This window comes from Vombatus ursinus, unplaced genomic scaffold, assembly GCF_900497805.2.
Source record: "Vombatus ursinus unplaced genomic scaffold, bare-nosed wombat genome assembly UNPS02014802.1, whole genome shotgun sequence".
In the NCBI taxonomy this organism is placed as follows: Eukaryota; Metazoa; Chordata; class Mammalia; order Diprotodontia; family Vombatidae; genus Vombatus; species Vombatus ursinus.
Window position 1 is genome coordinate 5,947,596 of NW_020954580.1, and position 25,249 is coordinate 5,972,844.

At 43.6% G+C, this 25,249-nt stretch overlaps 1 protein-coding gene across 1 annotated transcript in view; it reads right to left on the bottom strand.

Annotated features, from left to right (window-relative positions):
- Window positions 1–1,029: 1,029 nt before the first annotated feature.
- Window positions 1,030–25,249, bottom strand: part of VIL1 (villin 1) — a 37,674-nt gene continuing 13,454 nt past the window's right edge. Inside the window, exons 4-20 of the mRNA XM_027873719.1 lie at window positions 24,899–25,095; window positions 23,851–23,959; window positions 23,219–23,329; window positions 20,926–21,128; window positions 19,050–19,128; window positions 18,556–18,654; window positions 17,312–17,465; window positions 16,584–16,684; window positions 16,268–16,405; window positions 15,671–15,829; window positions 13,231–13,410; window positions 12,472–12,617; window positions 9,724–9,868; window positions 6,674–6,862; window positions 5,626–5,694; window positions 4,171–4,311; window positions 1,030–1,226 (exon numbers count right to left, since the gene is read on the bottom strand). Of these exons, the coding sequence (XP_027729520.1) occupies window positions 1,113–1,226; window positions 4,171–4,311; window positions 5,626–5,694; window positions 6,674–6,862; window positions 9,724–9,868; window positions 12,472–12,617; window positions 13,231–13,410; window positions 15,671–15,829; window positions 16,268–16,405; window positions 16,584–16,684; window positions 17,312–17,465; window positions 18,556–18,654; window positions 19,050–19,128; window positions 20,926–21,128; window positions 23,219–23,329; window positions 23,851–23,959; window positions 24,899–25,095 (2,334 nt within the window). The 3' untranslated portion in view covers window positions 1,030–1,112. The remainder of the gene's footprint in view (window positions 1,227–4,170; window positions 4,312–5,625; window positions 5,695–6,673; window positions 6,863–9,723; window positions 9,869–12,471; window positions 12,618–13,230; window positions 13,411–15,670; window positions 15,830–16,267; window positions 16,406–16,583; window positions 16,685–17,311; window positions 17,466–18,555; window positions 18,655–19,049; window positions 19,129–20,925; window positions 21,129–23,218; window positions 23,330–23,850; window positions 23,960–24,898; window positions 25,096–25,249) is intronic.

Genomic DNA, 25,249 nt, shown 5'->3' on the forward strand with positions numbered 1-25,249 from the left:
TTTGTGAAATTAAAACCTCTTTAACCCCTCTATTGGTTTGACTTTTATTTCTGAAAAGGGTGACATTTCTGTCAGACACGTTTAGAAACTGGCACATCTGTGGAGACCAAATTTTTTTTGGTCTTCTCAAGAGGTCACCTGGAATGTGTGTCTTGGAAGAAAAGAAGGGGCAAATAACTGTCGTTTTGGACCCCTGAGCTTCAATTCAATACAACAAGTATTGTACAACTGGGCTTGCCAGGTTTTTGCTGTATTGGGCACTAGGAATAAAGCGAAAGAAAAAATAGCTCCTGCTTTCAGAGATCTTACATTCTTAGTTTTATACTGTTGAAAAGTTTATCTTATATGACTGGGCTCTATTTGAACCCCTTGTTAGTATAGGGTCAATCTCTTCCTTTGTTTCACTCAATTGAAATACTATTGGAGAGAAAGTGATATTTGTACTCTTATAACCTTTATAGGGCTCTGGATTCCAGACAGTGAACTGAATACAGAAGAAAGATTTTGTGGTCTCTCTGCCACAAAGCCCACAACAAATTTAGGCATTGTCACACCCTCTTTACTGCCTTCAGAGAGTCTAGGTTGTGGACCAATGGGGCTAGATTTGTTTTAGTCTGAAGTACTCATTGAGACTTGGTTAAAATGGGATTTGCCCCAGAACAGAGTGGAGACAGTACACCAAGATTGCATTTGGCCCAGGGTCTGAGGAAAGCAAAGTGAAAGTTGAAAATTATAAATCTGGAAAATGTTCAACCTCCCTGCTATTGAGATGGGATAAGCCATAATTTTGAGACCCTAAGGGGACCCTCCTTAGAATTCAATAATGTTTGGAGTGGCCACTTTTATTTCCTGTGGCAAGATTAAAAGCAGTGGGAGGCCAACCTAACTCTGGGCAGCTAGGAAATAGGACCACCGGTTCCCTGAAGCAGATCCTTTTGGGAAGAAGTTCATGTGTAATAACTAACTGAAGAGAAAGGGCATTACTCCATTCTTCAGTATTCGAGAAGTAATTTTACTTTATTTGGCATAGCAATAACAGTAAACAAAATGAAACTTGGCGAAGCCGCTGAGATGGGGTGGCTGCCTTGGGGACTTTGTAGGTACCCCTCTCTTCAAAACAACCCTTTCTCCTTCTTCAGATTCTGTTGTTTCCACAGTGGCAGGGCAGAAAAGGCATTTGGAGACATCCCAAAGACCCTAGTGAAGTCTTCCCCAGACAAGTGTGCCTGAGGGTAAAGAAGAGCTGGGGGTGAGGCAGGGGACCATGTCACGTGGGCAGCAAGGGAGGCAGAAGGGCAAAGTCCCTGCTGAATGACCAATATTTGTCCCAGGAGCATGTTTTAATGTGATGAATCATGGAGTAGGAGTCAAGTGGAAAGCAAAATCTGGCAGTGCAATAAACCATAAAAATGGGGAATGGGTCTATCTCAGATTTCTAGATAGTCCTGGAATTGGAGTTAAGAAGACTTGGGTTTAAATCCTGTTTCTGTTTAGTACCTGTGTGCAAATCACTTCTCAGAACCTCAGTTTCTTCATCTGTAAAATGAGGGAGTTAGAATAGACTACTATTCTTAATTTTTTTGTGGCATGTACCCCTTTGTCAGTCTGAAGCCAATGGACCCCTTCTTAGAATGCTTGTTGCCTATGTTAATAATCAAAAGAAGTGCTACATCTCAGCTAGAAGTTAGTGAAAATAACCCCCCTGAAATTTATCCAGAGACCCCTAGGGAGGGCTGGGGGTGATGTGGTCTAGCTAAAAGGTATCTAAGGTCTCTTAGAGCTTTAACAATCTAAAATTCTTTTCTGATTGGCTCACAGTTAAAAGGCCAAGCCCAGATAGTGAGGAGCTTGGATCAACCTACTTTGGGGCCTTGATTCACAAAAGCAGAAGGCTTTGTGAACTCAATCTCCTGAGAAAATGACTATAGGGTATCAAATCCTTTCAAAATCACAGGTTTTATCAACAGGTTGGGGATAGAGGGTGGGGAGTGTTACCACGGGGAGTGGGTTAACAGCATGAGTGTAGGTCAGGAGCTTTCAATTACAATTTCACTCCATTTGACCTTGCAATTAGGTGAGCACACACATTTACAGGTTTGAGCAGGAGATAATAGAGGTAATAAAAATAATGAAGTGAGGCACACTAGAATCTACCAGAATGTTTGAGCTGAGGAAAAGGGCTACCTTGCTCAGGAAGTCCCAGTCAAAGACAAATTTCAGAAATAACTGAAAATAGATCAACTTGATACTTGAAAGAGTTATAAGCCAGAGTTCAGAAACTGAGGGAATCTTAATGATTATCTTGTTCAACTTCATTTTTGGTGAAGAAACACACCCAAAGACTTGAAGTGACTTGCCTGGGTCTCCACCCAGCTAGTAAATAGACCTGGGCTTCCAAACCAAATCTTCTCACCTTAAATCCAATGCTATTTATGCTACACCACACTGCTCCTAAATAATAAACTTTGTCAAAGTTGCTTGTGTAAGGTCTCGATCTAGTCCTACTCTCAAAAGCAGCAGCAAGAAGGTGAGAGAAGAAAGACTAGGTTGGTAATCATACAGTGTTGTTTTAAAGTTATTAGATAGGCCAGGGTTCATGTGACCTGTCATTGTCCTGCCATCCCTGGGGAACCACCGCCACATAATCTCCAGGGTAGCAAATGCAGAGAAATTTCTGAACCCCCAAGTTGAGGTGTTATTGCAGGGTATTGGGAAGAGTAAAAGTTCTATCACCTGCTTATCTATTCTGGGCTTTTCTGTTGCTGCAAACTCCTGACAAAATTTCATGGACAGCTAAAGCTTTGCTTTCCGTGGTACATCTCCAAAACACAAGCTTGAAGTGTTCGTTTCTTTTTTTTTTTTTTGCTTTTTGGTGAGGCAGTCGGGGTTAAGTGACTTGCCCAGGGTCACACAGCTAGTAAGTGTTACATGTGTAAGGCCAGATTTGAACTCAGGTCCTCTTGACTCCAGGGCAGGTGCTCTATCCACTGTACCATCTAGCTGCCCCTGGAGTGTTTGTTTCAAAAAAGCTTGCTGTACTCTGAGCCCTCAGTCAGATAGGAGTTATGATAACTGTTCTTGCACTCTATGGGCCATTCTGATGATTCCTTATCTGTCACTCCCTATTCTGACCTTCATTCATTCACATACTGTCATAAGTGTGAGTACAAGTCATGCCCTCATGTGTCTTCCTGTCTCAGCATTTTTCTGAAATTGTGGTTGAATCATTCTCATGGATCTGAATGGCCCTAAAGAAATAAAAAAATTCTCCTCCTTTTCAGCTCTCCAGCAAGAATGTGCAAAATTCTCTCACTGTGAGTAGGAAGACTATACCACTAACAATAAACTCCAAAAGACACCAATTACATTACTTCTGCAGTTTTCTTTTTCTCCTAGTTCCATTCAGTGTTTTTCCCCCTTTAAAATGAATAATCTATTTCTGCTTCCAGTTAATCATCTGTGATCCTACTCTTCCATAAGGCAAGTCATCACTTCTAGACCAAAATTGCTACATCTATAAAATGAATACTTCACAGGGTTGTGAGTGAGGATCAAATTCAAATCTATGTGAAAATGCTTCAAAAAATATGTATACATGCTGTAATAGTAATATATGAGACATATTTGCCCAACCCCCCCCAAAAATCGATAGATAGATGATCTCTACTTGTTACAGAATTTAGATCTAGAATGACTTTAGAGATCGTTTGAATAATAGCCAGCATTTGCATAGCACTTTAAGGTTTGCAAAGCACTTTACACATGTTATGTCATCTGATCCTTGAAATAACCCTGTGAGATAGATTCTGTTATCATCATTTCCATTTCACAGATGAGGAAACAGGTTATGAGAGATTGAGTGATTTACCTAAGGTCATACAGCTAGTAAGTATCTGAGGCAGGACTGAACCCAAGTCTCCCTGACTCAGTCTTGCTTTCTAAGAAGGCCCAAGGTCACACAGGTGCTAAATGGAGGAATTTGAACCCATGTGCTGTTTTTTCCAAAACACAATACAGCACTGACCATCCAAAAATGCTGTCACCCCTTGCAACAAGCCTTAAGGTAGAGTTGGAAACCCCATAAGGTATACATAAATACTAGAAATAAGGTTTTTATCAAACCATAATTTCACCTTTTTTGAACCACCTCATCCCCCCAACCCAACTCACCTCCTTCCTACCAGGATCCACACCCTCTGGGAGTTCTTCGGCAGGCTTGTTGACAAGCATCTCCAGTGGGAAAATAGGCAAAGGTCCAGAAGTAAAGTTAGTGTTGGCTGTGAACACATCTAGCTTAGGATTGGTTATCTCCTAAGGAGGAAGAAAAAGAAATAGCTGTCTGTCCAAGCTTGGTCATGGTTGAATCTTAATCCAACATCAACTTAAAGGCTACCTCTTCCAGACAGCTTTCACTGATTTCTTTTCCCCACTCCAGTTCCCCTAAGCAACAATATTACATTGGTTCAGACCCTAGGTCTTCCCAACCCAATAATTATAACAGGTATGCCTGTTTTATTTAATAACCTGCACTCCCCATGATACCCACAAAGGTCAGAGATGTGCTTCAAACAATTTTAAATTTCTGTATCCTGTCGAATTTGTATTTCTCTAGACCTTCTTTGACCTACTCATACATATGTAACTTTTCCTGGGTGTTCCTGGACAGTGCTGAGCCCCGGGTAATTATAATTCATACCACATCTCTCTGTTTTATTACTCTCACTCACGCAATTGCTACATTGCTGTGGACATATTTCTGTCAATTATCAATTGTCATCTCACTTATTAAGACCTTGAGCTCCGTGAACAAAGGTACTATGGCCAGGCTTTTATTGCATATCCTCAGGCACCAGGCACCAAGCCAATAAATATTTACAGAGTAAACATTAACTAATTGGTCATTTAAAGGAGTTGGCATTTTATTCAGCAATGAGAAAACTAGAACCTAAATAAGTGCTTGTTAAAGTTGAATGGGCAGAGGGGGCAGCTAGGTGGAGCAGCAGACAGAGCTCTGGCCTTGGAATAAGGAAGACCCGAATTCAAATCTGGCCTCGGACACTTGACACTTACTAGCTGTGTGACCCTGGGCAAGTCACTTGACCCCAATTGCCTCACCAAAAAGGAAAAAAAAAAAAGTTGAATGGGCAGAGCAATTCTCCATCTCTGCTGAGAAAAGAGCATAAGAACATAAGGCATTGGAGACACCCTGTAGCAGAGGGGATTAATTAAGACTAATTACCAGGAAAAATTTCCTTAGGGGAAATGATTGGATCTCTCATTGGTAGCAAGATGAAGGACACTGTGATATCTACTTTCCTGAAGATCCACTCTGCACCATCTATTTGGACTGATTAGAACCTTGCCCACTGCTAGGGTCGTGGACAAGATGACCCTTTAGAGAAACTGGCCAGCTTGAATAGGCTAAGGTTTGCCCAAGGTAATTGGTTCCTACAAATCAGCCACTAGTTTTTTTTTCCCTCTTTAATTTACTTAGCATTTATTTGTTGTCTTTGTGTCTAATGCCTTTTTTTTCTCCCTCCCTCCGTGTGTGTGTGTGTGTGTGCGCGCGCGCGCGCCTTTTTCATAATATGTACTTTTAAAATGTTGAGTGAATTCCATACTCACAGCTGTGATCTGGCCCAAGTTGCCGTTGTTTGACAGTTCTGCCTTCAGGTCTTCGTAAGATTTGGCGTTCTAGGTATGATGAGGCAACAGAGTAGGAAAACGGAGTCAGTCTAGGGGTAAGGAAGGAGGATCGTTTTCCCTGATAAGCAGAGGGTTGGTTCATTCTCTAGCCAGAGAATAGAAGAAAAGCAAAGTTTCCCGTTTCCCGAATGGAGTTGGGGTGAGAAGGGGTGAAATGGAAAAGAGACATGTTCTCCGATGTCATTTGATTCACTTCTCAGAAACCATCCATGTATCCAGAGCAGAGATGGGGAAGAAATATAAAGGGGTGGGTTGTGGTGTGAGTGAGGAGTAGCGTTCGGGAGATTTACTAATTAGAATGTAGAGAATGACCTTAACATTTTTTCCTGTCATTCTCAAGGAGTAAAATTATATAGGTGGGGTGTGAGGGAGAATGGTGTCATAACCGCCCCCCCAACTTTGTATAGTTTTATGTCTGTGGCCCCAGCAAAGCTGAGCAAAGGGAGCAAAAAGAATGAGTGAGGCTGAAACCAAAAATCAGTGCAGATTTTGAGAGGAAGCAACTGGGGAAGGATTATTGGTGATTATACATTAGATATGTTGGTGTTCAGACTTGTAAACAAATCAACCAATCAATTAATAGTAAGAATGACTCATTTCCATAGTGCTTTAAGGTTTACAAAGCGTTCTGCCTATGATAACCCTCTGGGGTGAATAGTAAAAGTATCATTCCCATTTTACAGCCTTACTGAGAGGCTGGGGATTTGCCCTTGCTTACATAGCTAATCATTGCCAGAAGCCAAGTTCAGACTCCAAGGGTTGATTCCAAGTCCAACATTCTTGGAATGGATAAAACCACAATGAGTAAAAATCATGGATGGTATGTCTGTCTATGAATGAAAGAGCATTAAACATTGTACCTGGAATTCCATTGATAAGATCCCTGCCCTGGAGAGAATTTCTGGGGCAAAGAACCATAAGAAGTATTCTGGACTTGTATAAGCAAAATACTGGGCACGTCACTCACGTTCCATTTGAAAGGATCCCAGGCCATGAACCACCCCGTGAAAATGGGGGGCTCGTGTCCCTGCTTCACCACCACAATGGGAGTCTCGGGATCACGCCCACTGGGGTGTGTCTTCAGGTACTCCTGCGCCATGATGGCCGCATCTTTCTTCTCCCTCTCATTGGCGTACATTCCAATCCAGAAGAAAACCTGTCCGAAATTCCAAGTCTTTCTTAAATTTGCCCTTAGGCACAGCCTGATCCCACCCCAGGTATTCCTCTCCCACCCCCACCCCCAATTCTGCATCCTCTCTAATCCCTTAGCTCTGCACAGAGCTAGGGCTAAACTCCCCATAAAATAAAAGAAAAGAAACGACTTCCAACAGAATGAATTGTTATTTTTTTTAAGTGAATAGCTCTTGATCCCATCCACCGCCTGCAAACGCACATTTCTCTGAGATGAAGGAAAAGGGCAAGGAAAGAGTTCTGTGATCTTTCTTTGAAACTACAAATAGTACTGGAATTGGGGTACACAAATGTGCTGTACTATTACAGCACCGAGAGAAACAATGAATGTGAGAATTAAGACAATCATGTGAAGACAAAGGAAATGATATAGTGGAGAGGGCGCAGAATCAGGTAAGCAATATGCAGAATGATAACTATAATGTTACCTGAAAGCAAAAAAAAGAAGCTGAACCTGTGCAATTATAATTCCCAGGCCCCTGGGAGAAGAGATGAGAAAATTGCTTTAGAGAGGTGAAGAACGCTGCCTATACGATCCAAAAACAGCTGGTATGTTGTTTTTTCTGAATTTTTTTAATAGTTATTACAAGGGAAGACTCATTGGGTAGGAGAAGGGGCCTGCTCAGAAATGAATATAATGTAAAAGAATTTTTTAAAAAGAAATTATTGTGATGTAAAAATTAAAAGCATAAATAAAACTCAATGCAGAATTTTTTTTTTAATGACATAGTCTACATTGAATTCATTCCCTGATGTCAGTTGGGATGGATAACTTCGGGAATGAATATTCACAGATAAGCCAAACTTGCTTGTCTTACTTGTCCCAGCTGCTCCTCCTCTGCCTTTTTTCTTCCTCTGTGGCACCCTCTCCCTTTCTCCCTAAGGCACCCTACCCTCATGCCCTTTGCTTTTTCCTCTCTCTGACTCAGCTTCTTCTTCTTCTTCTTTTTTTTTTCCTTTTCTTTTTGGTGAGGCAGTCGGGGTTAAGTGACTTGCCCAGGGTCACACAGCTAGTAAGTGTCAAGTGTCTGAGGCTGGATTTGAACTCAGGTCCTCCCAACTCCAAAGCCAAAGCTCTATCCACTGCGCCACCTAACTGCCCCTCTGACTCAGCTTCTTGACCCGTAAAATGATGAGGCTGGACTAGATGATCTTTTGCGCCTCTTGCATCTCCAAATCTGTGATCCTTTTGATTTTGGAACTTCACTTACACTGAAGTATAAACGACCAAAAACTACTTTCTAGTTGCCATGAGACAACGGCTATCAAGCAAGCAGTAGTTCCCATTGCTGACATCTACGTATCTTGTGAAATGCTCTGCATGAATGGATCTCTTTGAGCCTCACAACAATGCTGTGAGAGAATTGGAGGGAGTTACTGTCATTGCCCCCGTTTTACAGATGAAGAGACTGAGGGTCAGAGAGATTAGATGGCTTGTCCACGGTCTCATGTACAGAATCTAGGATTAGAGGCCAGGACTCTCCTGACTTCAAAATAGGTGGGGTTTTTTTCTGCTACAATAATAAAGGCTTAAGCTAAAGAAATAGAGTGCTGTGAGATATTAAGAGTATAAAAGACATAAATGGGGTAGGGGAGAGAAGAGAGTACCAAGGCTTAGACAGCACTGATCATACTTGCAATTATTCACCAACATAGAATCAACAGAGTTCAGCAAGCAGTTAACAAGAATAATTAATTAAAATAGGAAGCTGCCAGATGAGTTTCTCTTCCCTTTTCTGATCCCCTGCCCTGAACTGAGGACATTTCTTGCAACTCATTTCATCCACAAAAAATTCCTGCAAGTTAAAGCTAACAGATTTAATCATAAAAGAAAAATAGGGAAACTATACTATATGTCAGCCATATTAATCAATATTGTTTTAGACTATTTAAAATAACTACTAGACAGTGTAAGGATGGAATATTGCTGTGGTGTGGGAAATGACGAGTTGGTGCACTCAGAAAAAAAATGGAAAAACTCGGACTTATAAAAGAAGAGGTTATCCACCCTCAGAGAAACAGAGGATAAGTAAGTATAGTACAGTCTTGCATGGATGCATGTAAATGTATATGTCTGTATATGAGTATGATTGTAGATATCTAAGTATATATACATGTATATAAGTGTACATTATGTATGTGTATATGCATGTATCTATTTTGTACGTATGTGCATATGTTTTATGTGTATGTATGTTTGTATATGTATACATGTGTGTGTATGTACATGGGTATGTGTGTGTGTGTATATATTTCCGCTCTTAACTGTACCTTCTTGAGGGATGGAGGAAGGAAGGCAGAAAAAAGAACAAAGCAAAAAGTGCACAGCAGAGAACAAAAGAAAATTTACAAGGAAGCAAAGAAAAGATGGACAGCTCTGAACACAACATGTAGTATTATTTATATAGGCGTCCTTGAAATGGAAATTTATTGCTGTATATTTTGAATCCTCTCTTAAGTTCTGCTGTGCACGTGGCAATGCTTTTTTTTCCTTTTTCTTATTTTGTATTTAAGTTTGTAATATGTTTCTTTTTTGTTTCTTATTGTGTATTTAAGTTTAAAATAAATTAATTTTTAAAAATTTGAGAAAATAAAAAAAATCCCTGCAGAGTTGCAGTCATGAAATTTGGAACTGTAAAGGATCTCATAGACCATCTTGCCCAACTCCCTCATTTGGCAGACGGAGAAACTAAGGCATAGAAAGATCACATAGGGAGGGAATAACAGAAGTGAGATTTGAATTTGAATTTGTCCTAGGGGGCAAGCCAGGGTTTTTAAGACTGAAGTGGATGGGACACTCAGACTTGGATGGGAAGAGGTTCCTACCTGGTCCCAGACATCCAGCAGAAACACATCATCTTCTTCCAGATCATCCTGATTAAAATCAGGAATTTCTGTAGCCAGGAAGCGGCCTGTCTGATTGGAGCACTCAAAGAGACGAGGTGCAATGGAAGGAGTTTCCTCCTGTAGTCTGTAGGAGACAAGGTAATGAAATTAGTTTTACAAAATTAGAAACGAATGCCCCAGTACACCCCTCTGGTTCTCAAAGTCTTGGGGGATGTAGAAAGAAGAAATGTCTCTCTTGTTATAAGGAACCTTGAAAACAAAGGATTCCACACTTCCTACCCTGCTACAACTCCCACACCTCCCAGTCTAGTATTCACTCTCCTCACAATTGGGAAGTTCTTCCTGAAGTCTAACCTCTATCCTTATGGCTATAATTGTAGCCCATTCCCTCTTGCCCTTTGCCTACTAAAACTGGAGAATTGTTGGTCACTGTTGTTGTTTGTCCTTTTCAAAGAGGACCAGTGATATCATGGGGTGATGCCTTAACTTGAGAGTCAATTGGATTTAAGTGAGGCAGAATTACACGAGGTCATCAGCCTCATTCTCTCCTCCAGAGTCATTGAAGTCCAGTGGCAAGACAATGGCCCGGGATGCAGTGGATGACCTCGGCATCTTTAACATCTGACCCAGCTCTAAGTGTTCCATAGTACCTGCTTCAGCAGCCTTCGTGACCATTGGAACAAATTGTTTTCATCTGCCCATTCTGCTGAGGGAAGTCTTCAAATGCTTGGGGTAGATACTCCCCTAACTCACCAATGGGTTTGAGGCCCATCGGTTACCCTCCACCTGATTTAGCCCATCTGCAGAGATGGTTCACCAGAGTGTAGTCACTCTGCACGCTACAGCTTCTTGGAGCCGCAGATGAGAGTTGGGTGGTAGGTGGACACCAAAGGTGGATGAGCAACTCTGAAAAGGGCTCAGCAAGCCCTCACCCCAGAGGTGCTAGTCCTCGCTAAACACCCTAAACACCCCTGTTAATGACTACCCCTCAGTAAAGCAATCTTCAGGAATTCAAATCCAGTGAAACCCAGATTTTCTATCATTTCCCAAACCTATTCAAGCCATCTCTTCTCCAGAGCTAACCCTAATCCCCTTAACTTTCCAAGACCTGAGTGGTGGAGCAAGGGTTGGGCATCTCTTCTTATCCTCAGATAAGAGAACCCAACACCTACTACTCAGGTGCTGATGTAAGCATCTCACTGAATTGCTGAACCCTATGGCCAATGCCCTACCCTTTCTGAGGTTTACTTAAGCTTATCTAATCTTATGGACTTGAACTCTGGGCCTCCTTAGCTTCAGAAATTGAGACACCTCCCTCTGCCCTACCCAAGAGGGATTAGGTAGACTGCAAAGCCAGCTGATGTTTGGAGGAAACAAGACAAAGACTAGGAAGTGCAATTCTGGCTTCCCCAAGATCTCTAAATGTTATGTATTTGGGGGAGGGAGGAGTCTCCCAAGTAAATAGCCAGTCTACAAAGGAAACTTTATCCTCTACCTGCTCTAGCATTCTCAGTAGAAAGGGTACTGTGGGGTCACTTTTTGTTGTGTCTTTCATTTTTGAAAATGACCAATGACATCACTGGGTGATGTCTTGACTCGTCAAATGGATTTAAGTGAAGCAGAGTTGCACAAAATTATCAACCTCACTCTCTCTTCCCGAGTTATCAAATTCTGGTGGCAAGACAAAAGTCAAGATGGGCAGTGGTTCGGGATGCAGTGGATGACCTTGGTGTCTTCAATGTCTGACCAGGCTCTAAGTGCTCCATAGCACCTGGTGCAGCTGCCTTTCATGGATGTTGAAACAAATTGTTCTCCTTTGCTGATTCTACTGGGAAAGTCTTCACATTCTTAACAGAGACCACTCCCTAACTCATGGGCTTTAAGGCCAGAAGGTTATTCTCAACCTGGGTTAGCCTGTTGGTGGAGATGCCTTACTGGGGTGTGGCTGTTATGCATGCTACAGCTTCTTAGAACCACAGGGGTGAGTTGGGGTAGACACCCAAGCCGGAGGAGCAGCCCAGAAAAGCTCTCTGCAAGCCCTCACAGCAGAGGTGCTAGTCTTTCCTGAACATCTCATACATCTCAGGGGTGTGGAGTCAGTATAAAGAGCTGGGAAGAGGATGCCAGCTCCAACTTAGTCAAAGAGCAACAGCCTGAGATAGTGGGAAAAGCCCTAGATTCAAACCCTGCCTCTGACACTGGCGCTATGGCCCTGAGCAAGAAATTTAACCTCAGGGCAGTTAGGTGGCAGTGGATAGAGCACCAACCCTGGAGTCAGGAGGACCTGAGTTCAAATCCGGCCTCAGACACATAACATTCACTAGCTGTGTGACTCTGGGCAAGCCGCTTAATCCCAATTGCCTGAAAAAAAAAATTTAACCTCTGTGAGCTTCTTAGATTTAGAGCTGAAAGGTTATGTCAGAGGATATCTAATCCAACCCCATCATTTCACAGATAGGGAAAGGCATAGACAAGGTAAATGACTTGCCCAAGGCCACACAAACAGTGTTAGAGTGAGGATTTGGATTTGGGTCCTTCAATTCTAGAACTCCATTCTGCCCTGTAAAAGATGAAGTATGCAGGCCTAAATGATTTCTAAGGTCCTTTGGCCTCTGGATCCTGTAAGACTAGAGTCATTGACAAGGTCCTTTCAGTTAGATCTCTTACCAGAAGAGATTTCTTTGACTGATAAGAAAGGATTCGTGAGGGGCAAATGGGTCCAGTTACCTCTTGCTGTCAGCATAGGGTGCCTTTCCACCCAGGGCAATCCAAAAGTTTGCTGGTTCTTGCCCCTCCACCACCACCTGCTTCTCCGTTCGAGAGATGATGTCTGACACGCTCTTCGCCATCTCCCGCTCGTCCCCACTACAGCCCTATATGGAGAGGAAGCTTAAGCGGCTGCAGAGAGTAGGCTGTTTCCAGTTCCCCCATAACAATTCCCCCAAGGTATTGGCCCAGGATGAATTGGTCTGACTGTTCTCTTGGACAAAGTCCCAGGTTGGAGAGCTACCCATCCCTAGGCACAGATAGGATCAATGAGAAGGAAATGGGACTTAGAATTTGTCACCCCCCTGATCTAAGGACCTTTTTCAGGCTCCACAAGAGCATCTCATAAGCGGATGCTACCCTTCTGAGGGCTGATGAAGTGGGGAATGAGCCTAACCAAAGCTCTAGGGCACCAGGAGGCCTATTGGGAAGGAAACCTAAAGAAAGGCAAAGATATCAAAGAGAGAGTCTTACAGAAAAGCAGAGACAAGAAACAGAGACTGTCAAAGATACAGAGCTAGACAGATAAAGACTGACAGTCACAAAGCTAAGGAGAGACAGACAGGCAGGTAGGCAGAGTCAAAAGGAGAGAAGTGAAAGGGAAAGATGTCACCCTTAGGTGTGGGAAGAATAGAAGGTGAGAGATAGTGGAAAAAACAGACATATCTCTCCCTCTTTGCCTGCCCACAGTGGCCAGTTCACAGGAGGATGGACACTCACCTTCCCATACCACAGGTAGCAACAAGATTGTGTCTTGAGGATGAAAACATCATTGGAGTTGAGAGAACTAGCCCGGGCAGGCACTTCAAAGGCTTTGGTGTTCTTATCATTTGTCCCTCTAACTTGGAACAGCCTGGTAGAAGGTACAGGCTCAGTGTCTCCAGACCGGGAGGTGCCCCCCTGTGAAACAAGAGAGGAGGAGACAAGGAGAAATGTCGACCAGCAGTGTCCAGCGTGGGAGGAAGCCCAACAGTCTTTCTCTACTCTCTACGAGGTAGAGGCTCTGGACTTCCTGCTCCTGAGATGTCATCCAGGTTGGGAGGGAAAGGTGCTTTGGTCTTTGTCTTCGCCAGGTATAGGAGAGGCTACCTGAGCTATTCATCCAGACTTCACAAGAGCACCTGGAACTCTCCAGTGAGGAGCCTAGTCAATTATGGAGCTGCCCACCCCCTCACTCAAGGAGTACTGATTGTGTCCTCAAGGAAAGAAAAATGATTTGCCCTCCAAACCAAGTCAGTGAAATCATTTGCACACTCTGTTGCATTCAAATACAAGTCAAGCCTCTGTACTCTTCTTAATGAAATAATTTGCATGAGGACCATGCATGGGGCAAATTTCTTCTGTATCTCCATATCTCCCCAAATATTTCCAAGGGCAACTGAACCTCTATTTGAGTATCCCCAAAAAATCAAATAATAATTTCTAACAACTAGTTCCCTTCTCCCCTTCTCAGTCATCCAAGCTCCAGATTTCAGATCCCAGATCCCAGAGTTTTTCATTTCATTTCTTATTCTTCCCTTAACTTAACCTCTCACTTTTAATTGCTTACCAAGTTCTGTTGATTCCTCCCTCAAAACACCCCTCCTTTCTCTTTCCACTGTCACTATCCTTCTAAATTCAGGCCCTCATCACTTCAGGTCTAGACCACTGTAACAATCTCCTAAACCTGTCTGCCCTAACCTGCAAGTAGTCTCTCCCCTATTCTAGTAACCTTAAAGTACTGTCGACATCACTGTCAGTCAGCAAGCAGTTAGGAAGGACCTACTGTGTGCCAGGCACGTCGATAAGTTCTGGGGACAAAAGAAAGACAAAAAACTGTCCATGGTCTTAAGTACGCTAAAGTCTTACAGACTAATCATGAGTCTCCCTGGTTGTTTCCCATGGCAATCTCTTAAGGCTGGCATTCCAACTCTTCCATGATTTGTTCTTACCTTACTTCATATTTCTAAAATTAACTCCCATTTATTCTCCAGACAAAGTCTCTGCTCACTGTTTTCTGAACCTGCCATGTTCATTGCCCATTCCTGCTTCTGTCCCTTTTCATGGAATGCCCTTCCTACATCTCTTAACCTATGCAAATCATCCTCATCCTTCAGTGCCCAGTTTCAGGCCTTCCTCCTCCTTGGAGCCTTCCCTGACCATTCCAGTCCACAAGGATCACTCCCTTCTCTGGAACCTTACTTCTTAATCTACAACACTCCTTTGGCATTATGAAATAACTTATGTTGTTAGTTGATTTTTTTATGTATATGTATCTTATCTTTAAATTGTATTAGACTATAAACTCCTTGAGGGCAGGGACTGTGTCTCCCTACCTTGATATCTCATAGAGAGTCTAGCACAATGCCTTGCATGTAGTAGATACTCAACAGATGTGTAGTGAATGAATGGATCTCCCCAATTACATTTTAATGCATTTTGACAGTTGGAAAAACATTTCTCCCCAGAGCAATTAACCCAGTGCTTGGCACATAGTATTTTGCTTTTTCGTGGACATATTCTATCTTTCCTATTGATTTTAGGTCCCTTGAACAAGAGAACTTTGTCATTTTTTCATCTTTGTATCCCCAAAATCTAGCACAGTAACTTACTTATAGTAGGTGTTTAACAAATGCTCTTGGGATGTGTGAATAGTAAGCAACTAATAAATGTCCACTGGATGAATAAAATGGTTTTCTATTAGTTTTAAATTCATGAGGAGACTATAGATGGATGTATATTTTAGGCATATCTGCACAAGTGATTTTCGTGTCCAATATGGGACCTAACAAGGGAACCGAGACAGAAGTCAGTCTGTAGATTCCAGTATCGTTTTTTCTATTTCTTATCCACTTCCAGAAAAGCAAGGAACCAGTCAAGAATGGAACACCAAAAAATTTCCAGCTGAGAAGTGATGTGAAATTGATTGGTTCAATATGCTGCCACCCTTGCCCACAAACTGCTCCCCTCCCTCAGCACCATCATTTACCTCAGTTCAACTCAACAAATACTTGCTAAAACCCTACTGTGTGCAAGGCATTGTGATAGATGCTGGGGATGACAAAATTAATGACATAGCTCCCCTCCCCATCCAGGAATTTCTTTCCCTGTCTATTGGGTAGCTGTTCTACTTCTCCAATTGGACCTCTCTGATGGGGGTGCTGAGAGCATTCTCTTTTACCTGGTAAACCACCATGCGTCCTTTGAAGATGGCCATGAGATGAGGGGGTTCCTTGCCCATGGGCACCCGAATCTGGACAGGCTCATCATTGTACTTCTGGTCCAAGATGACGGCTTGATATGCTGAGGCTGCAATCTCATCCTGACTAGCAGAGCTACCCTGTAGAATTTATGGGCAGCAATGAATGGGGAGAAAAGTGGCAAGACAGGCCCACCCACCCACCCACCCTCAAGTCCCTCCCAGAGGGCAAAACTAATGGAAACTAAGTTTCATCTCAGCTTTCAGTGCTGGAAACATTGCCCCCTCTCCCCATTTCAATGTGACCTAGAGCCCTACACATCTGAGCAGAACGAAGGGGAAGGAAAAAGAGAGGAAGAAGAGGGTTTTGTGGAGATCGAAGAGATTGTGATGTCAGAGGTGGGAAAGGGAGGAGCAAGTACAGGTTGAACCAGAGGAGAGGAATTAGCAATCATTTACCAAGTGCAGACTATATGCCAGGCATAAAATGTTTTGGGGCAAAGTAGATAAAATGGGGCAAGAGAGCAGAACCTGAAGAAGGAAGCCAAGGCTTTGCTCCGGGTTCAAGTGGACTCTGACCTGCCATATGTAGAGTAGGTAGTTCTTCTTCTCATTGACTAGGTAGGTGTAGAGCAGCAGGTAACAGTCCCCACCGTAGAAGTGACCCAGCCACCGGGGTTCCACTGGCACCAGCTCCAGGTTCTCAATCCTCCATACCTGTATGGAGGTGTTGGAAGGGTGGGAGGAAAGGGAATCTATGGTCAAGAGTGATGCTTCCAGAGAAGCTAGAGGATGCTAGCCAGGAGGTCACAAACTCTGCCTTCCCCCATACAAATGGAAAAAGACATTCTCCCTCCTTTCTGCAGCCCAAGACCAGCATGCCCCTTTACCATACCTCGACCTCCCCACTTCCATCATCTACCATCTTCTGCTGGGCAGCCACTTGAGGCTTGACATGCAAGGATTCTGCATCAAACTTCACCTGTTCCACTTTGGCTAGGGTGAAAGGGAAAAGGGGAGAGAGAAGCTCAGAGCTTCGTGAAGCTCTCTCCATGAAGTCCTCCTGATTCCTCAGCTACCTCCCTCTCCTCTGCAGTCCTCTCACTCCCAGAATTCATACCACGCTTTAAATTTAATGAAGTACTGGCCTGTTTGTTGGGGTTTTTTTTTAAATTAATTTATTTTTTGCCTTCTTTGTGAGTTAGTCTTGATTCCTGGGCCCTTACAAGGACTACTAGGGCCAAGCCTCATATCTTATACTGTTTCCCTTTATGGGAATGGCAGCATGGACCCTAGAAGGAGCATAGGTGTCAGAAGACCTGAGTCCAAAGTTTATCCTTGATGTTTACTAGTTGTGTGTGTATGACCTTGGACAGGTCACAACCTCCTTTGGCCTCAGTTTCCTCATCTGTAAAATCAGGGCTTTGGACTCAGTTTCCTTATATGCAAAATGAAAGAGTTGGACTGGATGGTCCCTTCTAGCTTTAATATTCTGTGGCTGTATAATTCTATGAGGACAGAGGAGCGTGGGAAAGATGGTTGAATGGGCAAGGCCCAGGGCAGCTCTCCTAACCCAGCTCTGATAGTCAGAGCATCTTTACCAGGCTGTTACTGGCTCCTTACCTACAGAGCCCACAGTGTGGGTTTTGCCAAGGCTGGAAGTTCGGCTGGGTATTGTCCACTTTTGGAAAAGCTGTTGGAAGACAGCCGACTCTGCGCCATCATTCTGTACCTCAACCTGGGTGCTGTCTGGATAGTTTTTAGCCTTGATGAAGTTCTACACAGAGATGTGGTTATGGAGAAGGGGAACATGTCAGAGGAGGAGGCACCATTCCCCAAGACTAGGTCTTGGCCTCAAGCCAACCTTGACCCTAAACCCAAACTTAACTCTGACCCTAATCGACGACTTTCTCTCCCCTGAGTGTAATTAAGATCATAGACCAGCTTCCTTCTCTCTCTCTCCCTCCCTCCTCTGTGGCCCTTGAGGTCTTTGTTTTAATTAATCAATCAACCAAATGTTGATTAAGACAGTGTTTGTGCTAGATGCTGGAGATACAGAGAAACCTGGAATAGTGCTTGCCCTCAAGGGGTTTATAATCTATCACTAAAAAGAAAAAGTAAATATATATGCACATGCAAAAACAAAACAAAAAACCCAACAACAACAGGTAATTTGACAGGGGAGCTCAAGTAGTTAGGGGAGAGGGGAATTTTTAAAAAACCTCTTGTGGGAAATAGCACTTGAGCCAAGCTTTGAAGAAAGCTAAGTATTCTAAGATGAGATGAGCTGCAGAGAGTGCATTCCAGACACGGAGTAAATGAAGGAGATGGTTGATGGAATGTGGAAGCAACAGCAAAATTATTTTGGCTGATCCTTGGAGTGTGTGAAGAGAAGTAATGAGCTTGGAAAGGTAGGTTGGAGCCAGGTTGTCCCACTACTTTCATTCCTGGAGCTCTCAAGAGACTGCATAGCCACTTTGGGAAATATTATAGAGAAGATTCCTATACAAGTATAGGTTGGAATAGTTGATTTCTAAAGTTTCTTCCAACATTGAGAACCTATGAGGGGCTCTGAAATCCCAAGATGACCCCAGAAATGACTGAGCTTTGGAATCCTTGGGATCCAGGACACCCTTTGATTGTTCCAGAATATTTCCTAGCAACCTGTAAGGTGTAATGGAGCCTAGTCTTCCTGTGGTATTGTCTCGGTTTTTTTCTCTTTCCCTCTCTGTCTCTTCCTTCTCTTCTCTCTGATTCTCTGCTTCTCTCTCTGCCTGCCTCCTGTCTGTTCCCCTCTCCCTCTGCTCTCTTGCTTTTCCTCCAATCCATTTCACTTTGCTCCAGAATCTCTTACCCCAGCTCCTTACCAGAGCTTGGTTCATGGCTCCTTTCTTCTCCTCAGAATTTGCTACCTTTCCCTTCCACACATAGATCTTCAGACCTCCTTGGTCTAGGATATAGCAGTCCTGGGACAGGAAAAAAAAATATGGGAGGAAGGGAGAAAGAGGAAAGAGCAGAAAAGGGTCCAGGGTGAAATTATCATGGCCCCTATTCTAGGTGACAAGGGAGCTCGGGGATATAGTGAAAGATAAAGGAACTCAGCCTCTGGAGCTGGTCTTTCTCCCTCCAGGGCATCTTCCCCAAGTGTCAATCCAAGGGTACAGGAAATCTGAATGCGGGAGTTTCCCTTCCCTATGGGATAAAGTTAGGGGTTAGGGTCCACCCTTGGAAGGGGAAGGGAGAAGAATAGGGGATAAGGGGAAGAGCCCCCTGGGGTTTAATGGAATGGAGAAGATATGTGTGCTGGCAGAACCAAAGAGTCCTCTCTACTTTCCTATCCACCTTCCTGGGCCTTTCTTACCTCATGTTTCAGTAGGTCCTGGGTGAGAGGACGAGTGGCCACTTCTTTTACCACCAGTTTGCCCTCTGAGTCAGACACACTGCAGGGGATGAGGGAGGGAAAAGGAAATGAGTAAGAAATTGATATGGGGAGTCATTTGGGGGCTGGTCACCTGCTGGATCCTAGAATCCCAACTTCCTATAGCTTCTCTCTCTAGGAGCTCCATCTTTACAGCTGCCTGTGTGCCCCCTCTATGAAACCCTTTCCTTTACTGTGGAGGTCAAGACAATATTAAAAACTTGAAGATTCTTTAGATGAATACCCTATTGGTTAGAATATAGGATACTTCTGAATTAGGACACACCTCTAAAAGGAAATCTCTTTGAAAGAGTTTGTTCAAGGTGATTGAACGAAGGTGATTGAAAGTGATTTGTTCAGGGTCACACAGGTGGGATTTGAATTGGGGAATGGCTAACCAAATTATGGTACATGAATATATTGGCAGGTTACTGCACTATAAGAAACAATGAATATGGAGACTACGGAAAAGTATGGGAAGGTATAAACTGATACAAAGTCAGCAGAACCAGGAAAATAATATATGCGATGACCACTTAAATGGAAAGAACAATAAAAGAATGGAATAATGTTGTGAAATTATAATGATCAAGTTTAGCCTCAAAGAAGAAATACATAAGGGCCCCTCCCCTTCCTTCTTTGCAGAGAGAGGGGACCATGGATGGGTATGGAACACTGCATATGATGTCAGGCTTTTTTGATGTACTTGTTAGTACTGTGAACCTGTTTTTTATTCTCTTTTTTAATTCTTTGTTATAAGTAAAGGACAGGAGGAATAGATACATTGGAAAACATACATGATATAAAGGCAAAAACTCTCAAAAAACCCTTATTTTAAAAAAAACCTAAATAAGAAAGACAGGACTAGATTGGTGGCTGTGTCCTCTCTCTTTTTTTCCCTCCTTCAAGGACCTGGTAGCTGGTCATATGGAGAGGCCAGACACAGATGCTTAATGGGATGGGAATAGGGTAAAAACTAGGGCATCAATGCAATGCTAGCACGTCTGGCTACATTAAAAGCATCATGGCATCTCGAGCTAGACAGGACCTTAGTTATCATCTGGTCCGACCACCTCATTTTACAGATAAGGAAATAGGTCCACAGAGATGAAGTGACCTACCCAAGGTCATACATCTAAGGAGTTAGTGAGGCCACAACTCTTAGCCAGGTCCTTTAACTTGAAATCCATTGTCCTTTACAGAAGAAGATCCCTGCGTTCTGTAACTAGACAACTCTGTGCTCTTCTAGATTAACTTTATGTTACCTTGTTTGCCCTTAAGAACTGATAAAGGTCATTTGAAAAACCTGAACTTGGTAATGTCATAGTAAATGAAGGAAAGATGGAAACAAGCACTTATTAAGCACCTACTATGTGTACTGTGCCAAGTGCTTTACAAATATTTTCTCATTTGTTCCTTGAAACAACCTTGGAACATAGGTGCTATTACCCCCATTTTATAGTTGAGGAAACTGAGGCCAACAGAGGTTAAGTGGCTTGCCCAGGGTCACACAGCTAGTAGGTGAGGCTGGATTTGAACTCAGGTCTTCCTAACTCTGGGCCCAGTGCTCCATCTATCGTACCATCTGATAGGTAGAAAGAAGGGAATATACCCCCCAAAGACCAGAGTGATAGCAGTAAGGAAGTACAGAAGAGGCCTCAACCCAGTACTCTTGGATACTATCCAGTAAAATTTGGGAATAAAAGAAACCCTTGATTGGCATCCCCTATCCTCCTGAGCTCTGCTTTAACACACCCGATGAGGCCTCTCTTTGGCCCTTCTCTCCCCCCTTGCCTTACACACACAGACAGACACTTACTGGTAGAGTTTCAGGGCAGCCTTGAGAGCTGGTTCTACCACAGTGTCGGGGATAGCTGCCTTCAGTTCCCTTCTCTGGCCAAGCACATGAGTCATCACTTCCATTAGCTGAGGTGAATTGGCCTCCTGATCACCTTCCACCACTCCAACATACGACCGGCCACCCCGTTCCTGGTCCCGGATCTCTTTTGCCAGGTTCATACCCTGAAAAGTAATGGAAAGGGGGAGGATGCCTGGAAAATCCCTGGAGATGCCCCTAATTCCTTGCTTCAGGGAGGTGATTGAAGGAGTTTCCCAGGAAGCAATGGGGGATGAGGGCATTTCTGGGCAAAGGAGTGGGTCAGGTCTCCTAGGTAATGCTAAGGATGACCTGAGACCTAAACTCACCAAGGAACTGGGTATAGCAGGCCTCCTCAGACTACCTGTGGCCCTGTCACAGGATCATGTCATAAATGTATAGCTAAAAGAGACCTTAGAAATGATTCATTGTTCAGATGAGGAAACTGAGATCTAGAGAGGGGCAATGACGTGTCCAATGCCACACAAAAAGAGCTGGATTTCCAATTCAGGTCCTTTGGCCCCAAATCTGGAGTTCTTCCAACTTTATCACGCATTCTACCTTCTCTAGGATATGTTCACTGGCTGTTACACTGTACTTAATATTCACTGTTACCTTAGCCTAATTGCTCCTGGATATAAATGTTGGCACTGGAGAAATATACAGTGTATGTGACTTGCCCCCAGCTCCCTAAAGAAGGGTCCACATAGCTAGGACCTGATTTATCCAGAGGCCATCAAGGTGACTAGCAGTCTCTGCCCCTAAATGTCTCCTCCAGAATCTCTCTCTCATCTCAGCTTCCCCCGCCCCCAACTTTGCCATGTATTTCTGTTGCCCATTCCTTTGGATTAACTTTGAAGACTGCAATTAAAAGGCAACATTTTGTCTTTGAGAAGTTACATTCTACAGACATTGTAGTGCAGTGGAAAAAATGTTCTTTCAACCCTTTCGGGGCACAAGACCTGGATTTCACATAGGAGAAATGCTCCTACTGTACCAGAAACTGATCAGGTGGCAGACTTTGTTTGGGGAAATTCTTGAACCCTGAGCAAAATGGACTAACAGCTTCGTAAGTTAAGAAAGGATTATGGAAGGTGGGGAGGGGAACGTCTTGGATTCTAGTTGGTGAGGTTGCTGAGTTAGAGTGTAGTAAGTGATTCTCTACCAAAATCAGTTTTATTAGCCAATTAGGAAGCAGCACCTATCAGGACAGGTGAATTTTTCATCAGAAAGTCAATTAGTCAACAAGCATTTATGAAGTACCTACTATATGCCAGGCACTGTACTAGGTGCTACAGATTCAAAGAAAGGCAAAAGATGGTCCCTGTCCTCAAGGAGCTCACAATCTACTTGGGGAGACAACATGCAAACAATTATGTACAACAAGACATATATAGGGGAAAAAGTTTTGATCGAACGTTGGTGATGAGGATATCAGGAAATCTGGGGATTGGAACCTAAGGCAGGCCAAAGTGTAGCCAGGTAGTAGGTCTATGCCACCTTCATGGTGGTGGTGGCAGTAATGGAATGTGTGTGATCGGGAAACATCTGGCTATGAGGAGGCTGGGCAGACAAGTGAAGAAAACCACCTCCAGGTTTTCTTCTATTTATCCAGGAGTCATCCCTGGTCATAATTGCAAGCTCTAGTAAGATAACAGGAACATGTCTTACCTAAAGATTGCATCTCTAGTACATTAACTATTTCATAAATGTTTGTTAAACAAATAACCCCTGCACCCTCATGCACGCACGCACGCGCACACACACACACACACACACACACACACACACATCACTCATTCCCTCTTGGGAGCCGAGAGAGTAAGGCAGGGAAAGAGACAGTAAGGAAGCCAGGAGTTAGATCAGGAATGCACAGGCCCAGCAGTGGAGTTAGAGCCCCAGGGCTGGAGGAGAAGATAAGGTGAATGGGGAGTCCTATAGGTCTGTCAAAAAATGACCAATAGGTTGAGTGGTGAAATTAAGGTCATGTGGAACAAAGGTGTGTGTCTGGTGGTAGAATTTTCATAGGATATTTTATAGAACCAGGACCTTAGACATCTTCTAGTCTAAATCCTTCATTTCCCAGACAAGGAAACTGAGGTCCAGAAAAGGTAAATGATTTGCCCAAAGCCACAGAGGGTTAGTATATTATGGAGGCAGGATTTGAAGCCAAGTGCTCTGACTTCAGATCCAGGGCTCTTCCTACCACACCACCCTGCCTCCTGGGGGACTTTACCTTGAGCCTCTCCATTCGATTGCTCTCAGGGCCATTCCATTGTATAATGAGCTTGCCCAGGTCCAGAAGGAAAACATCCCCTCTATTGAAGCTCTTCCACGACATCTCCACCTATGAAGTTGGTGAGGGAAGAAAGGAGTTCTGAATTTGTCTTCATCTTTGCATTTTTCCTGTCTTCTCTTGGCCCTTTGTTGCCCTATCCAGAGTCCCCAGCTATGGGAAAATCTCAGTCATCATCTGGAATTCCAAGCTTCTACTTCCTGGTCCATGGGTTATCTCTCCCTGATATAAAAGGGGGAAATTAAGGCCTAGGAAGGGACAGGTGTTGATTCTATATCATGACCCATCGCCCTTCCTCTAGTGACATCTAAGCCTCCTTGGGAGAGATAGAAGGGAGAGACTCCTACGTCATCTCTGAGAAACTGTGGCCCCTTGTGCCAACTCTTCTTTCCTCAGAATTGAAGACTTTCTGCCTAGTTCCTTGTGCTTCCTTGGTCCTTCCCATCTCAAGGACTTACATGGAGGCATCTCTAACAAGTCTTCTATGATTGGTGATAAATCAGAGAAGTCTACAAGATCTTATCAAGAGGAGATCATGACCTAAACCCCATCACTTTGGACCTTCCACCTACCTCTCCAGCCACCACATTCCTTTTGCCCTTGACGTGTAGCAGACGTTGAATATCGTATGAGTTGGTTTCCACATGCTTCATGCCAGAGGCCACCCCTCCTTTCCGTATCCTGGAGAGGAGAGAGTCAGAGCCAGATCAATGGGAACTGTACACATATTCATATATAGGATTATCTAACTATATGCGGTCTCAAACTGATATAAGAAGCCATCTTAATTATCAATGTTGGTTTGGTGCAATATAGAAGATCATGGAATCATAGATTCTAACCGGAAGAGAATTTATAGATCATATAATTTCATTTTACAAATGGGAAAATTGAGGCAGGAGGCAGGTTAAGTGACTTGACCATGGTCACACAGCTAGCCAGGACTAGAATACAGGTCCTGACTCTCAGCCTGGTGGTCTTCTTATTGCACCACAATGTGTAATTGTGACAATAACTCACCATAGGAATGGGGGTAGGGACAAGAAAGAGAGTAGCCAGCATGGGAACAGTGAGGTCAAGGAAAAACGAATGAAGCTTTTTCCTCCATTACCTCTTGCAGTATGCCTCAGTTCTCCAAACTATCCAACTCAGGACAATCCCTGGTCAGAACTGCAAGCTCTCTGAGGGCAAAAGCCAAGTCTTACCTAAACTTTACATTTTATAAGCACATAGTAGGTGCTTAGTGTTTATTAAATAAATGAAGGATTACCACCACCACCCAAAGTCCCCTAAATACACACCTTCACTTCCTCTAGGGAGTAGGAGAGTAGGAAGGGGAAGGGGTCAGGGAGCTAGGGGTTAGACCAGAGATCCATAGGAGTGCTCCAGCGAGATGGGGGTGTGGGGGGGTCATTGAATGGGGAGCTGAGGAATCAAGGCTTGCGGGAATTGGAGGGGGCAGTAGGAACCACTAGACATTGGAAGTGATCAAAAGACCTAACAGGAAGGTTGGGGTCATCAGGTTCAGAAGACACAAAGATGAAGACAGTCTCCTCAGAGATGGAGTCTTTCCCTGAACTGGGAGGAATACTTGGGAAATAGGGGGAAAGGCATCCATACACAAGTCCTTGCTTGAAATAGGCCCTGAAGGTATCACTCTCATAGCCCTGGACCTCTCTGTGCTGGACGGCCCGGCCCTTGAGGTAGTCATCCATCTGGGTGGTATAGATGGCAGCTGCCCCCTGCTCATCTTGGGACGAGTCCTTGCCCAACCAGTAATGAATGTCATAAGAGAGATTGTTCCCTATCTTGTGGATCTGCAAAGAAGAAAATCATAAAATGTCAAGGAGGGTAGGGACTTTAGAGTTCACTGAGTCAAATCACCCAGTCTGAAAAAGGAAGTGACTTCTCCAGGGTCACATAGTGAGTAACAAGGACAGGGCTACCAGGTCTTCTGACTCCAGCCCACTG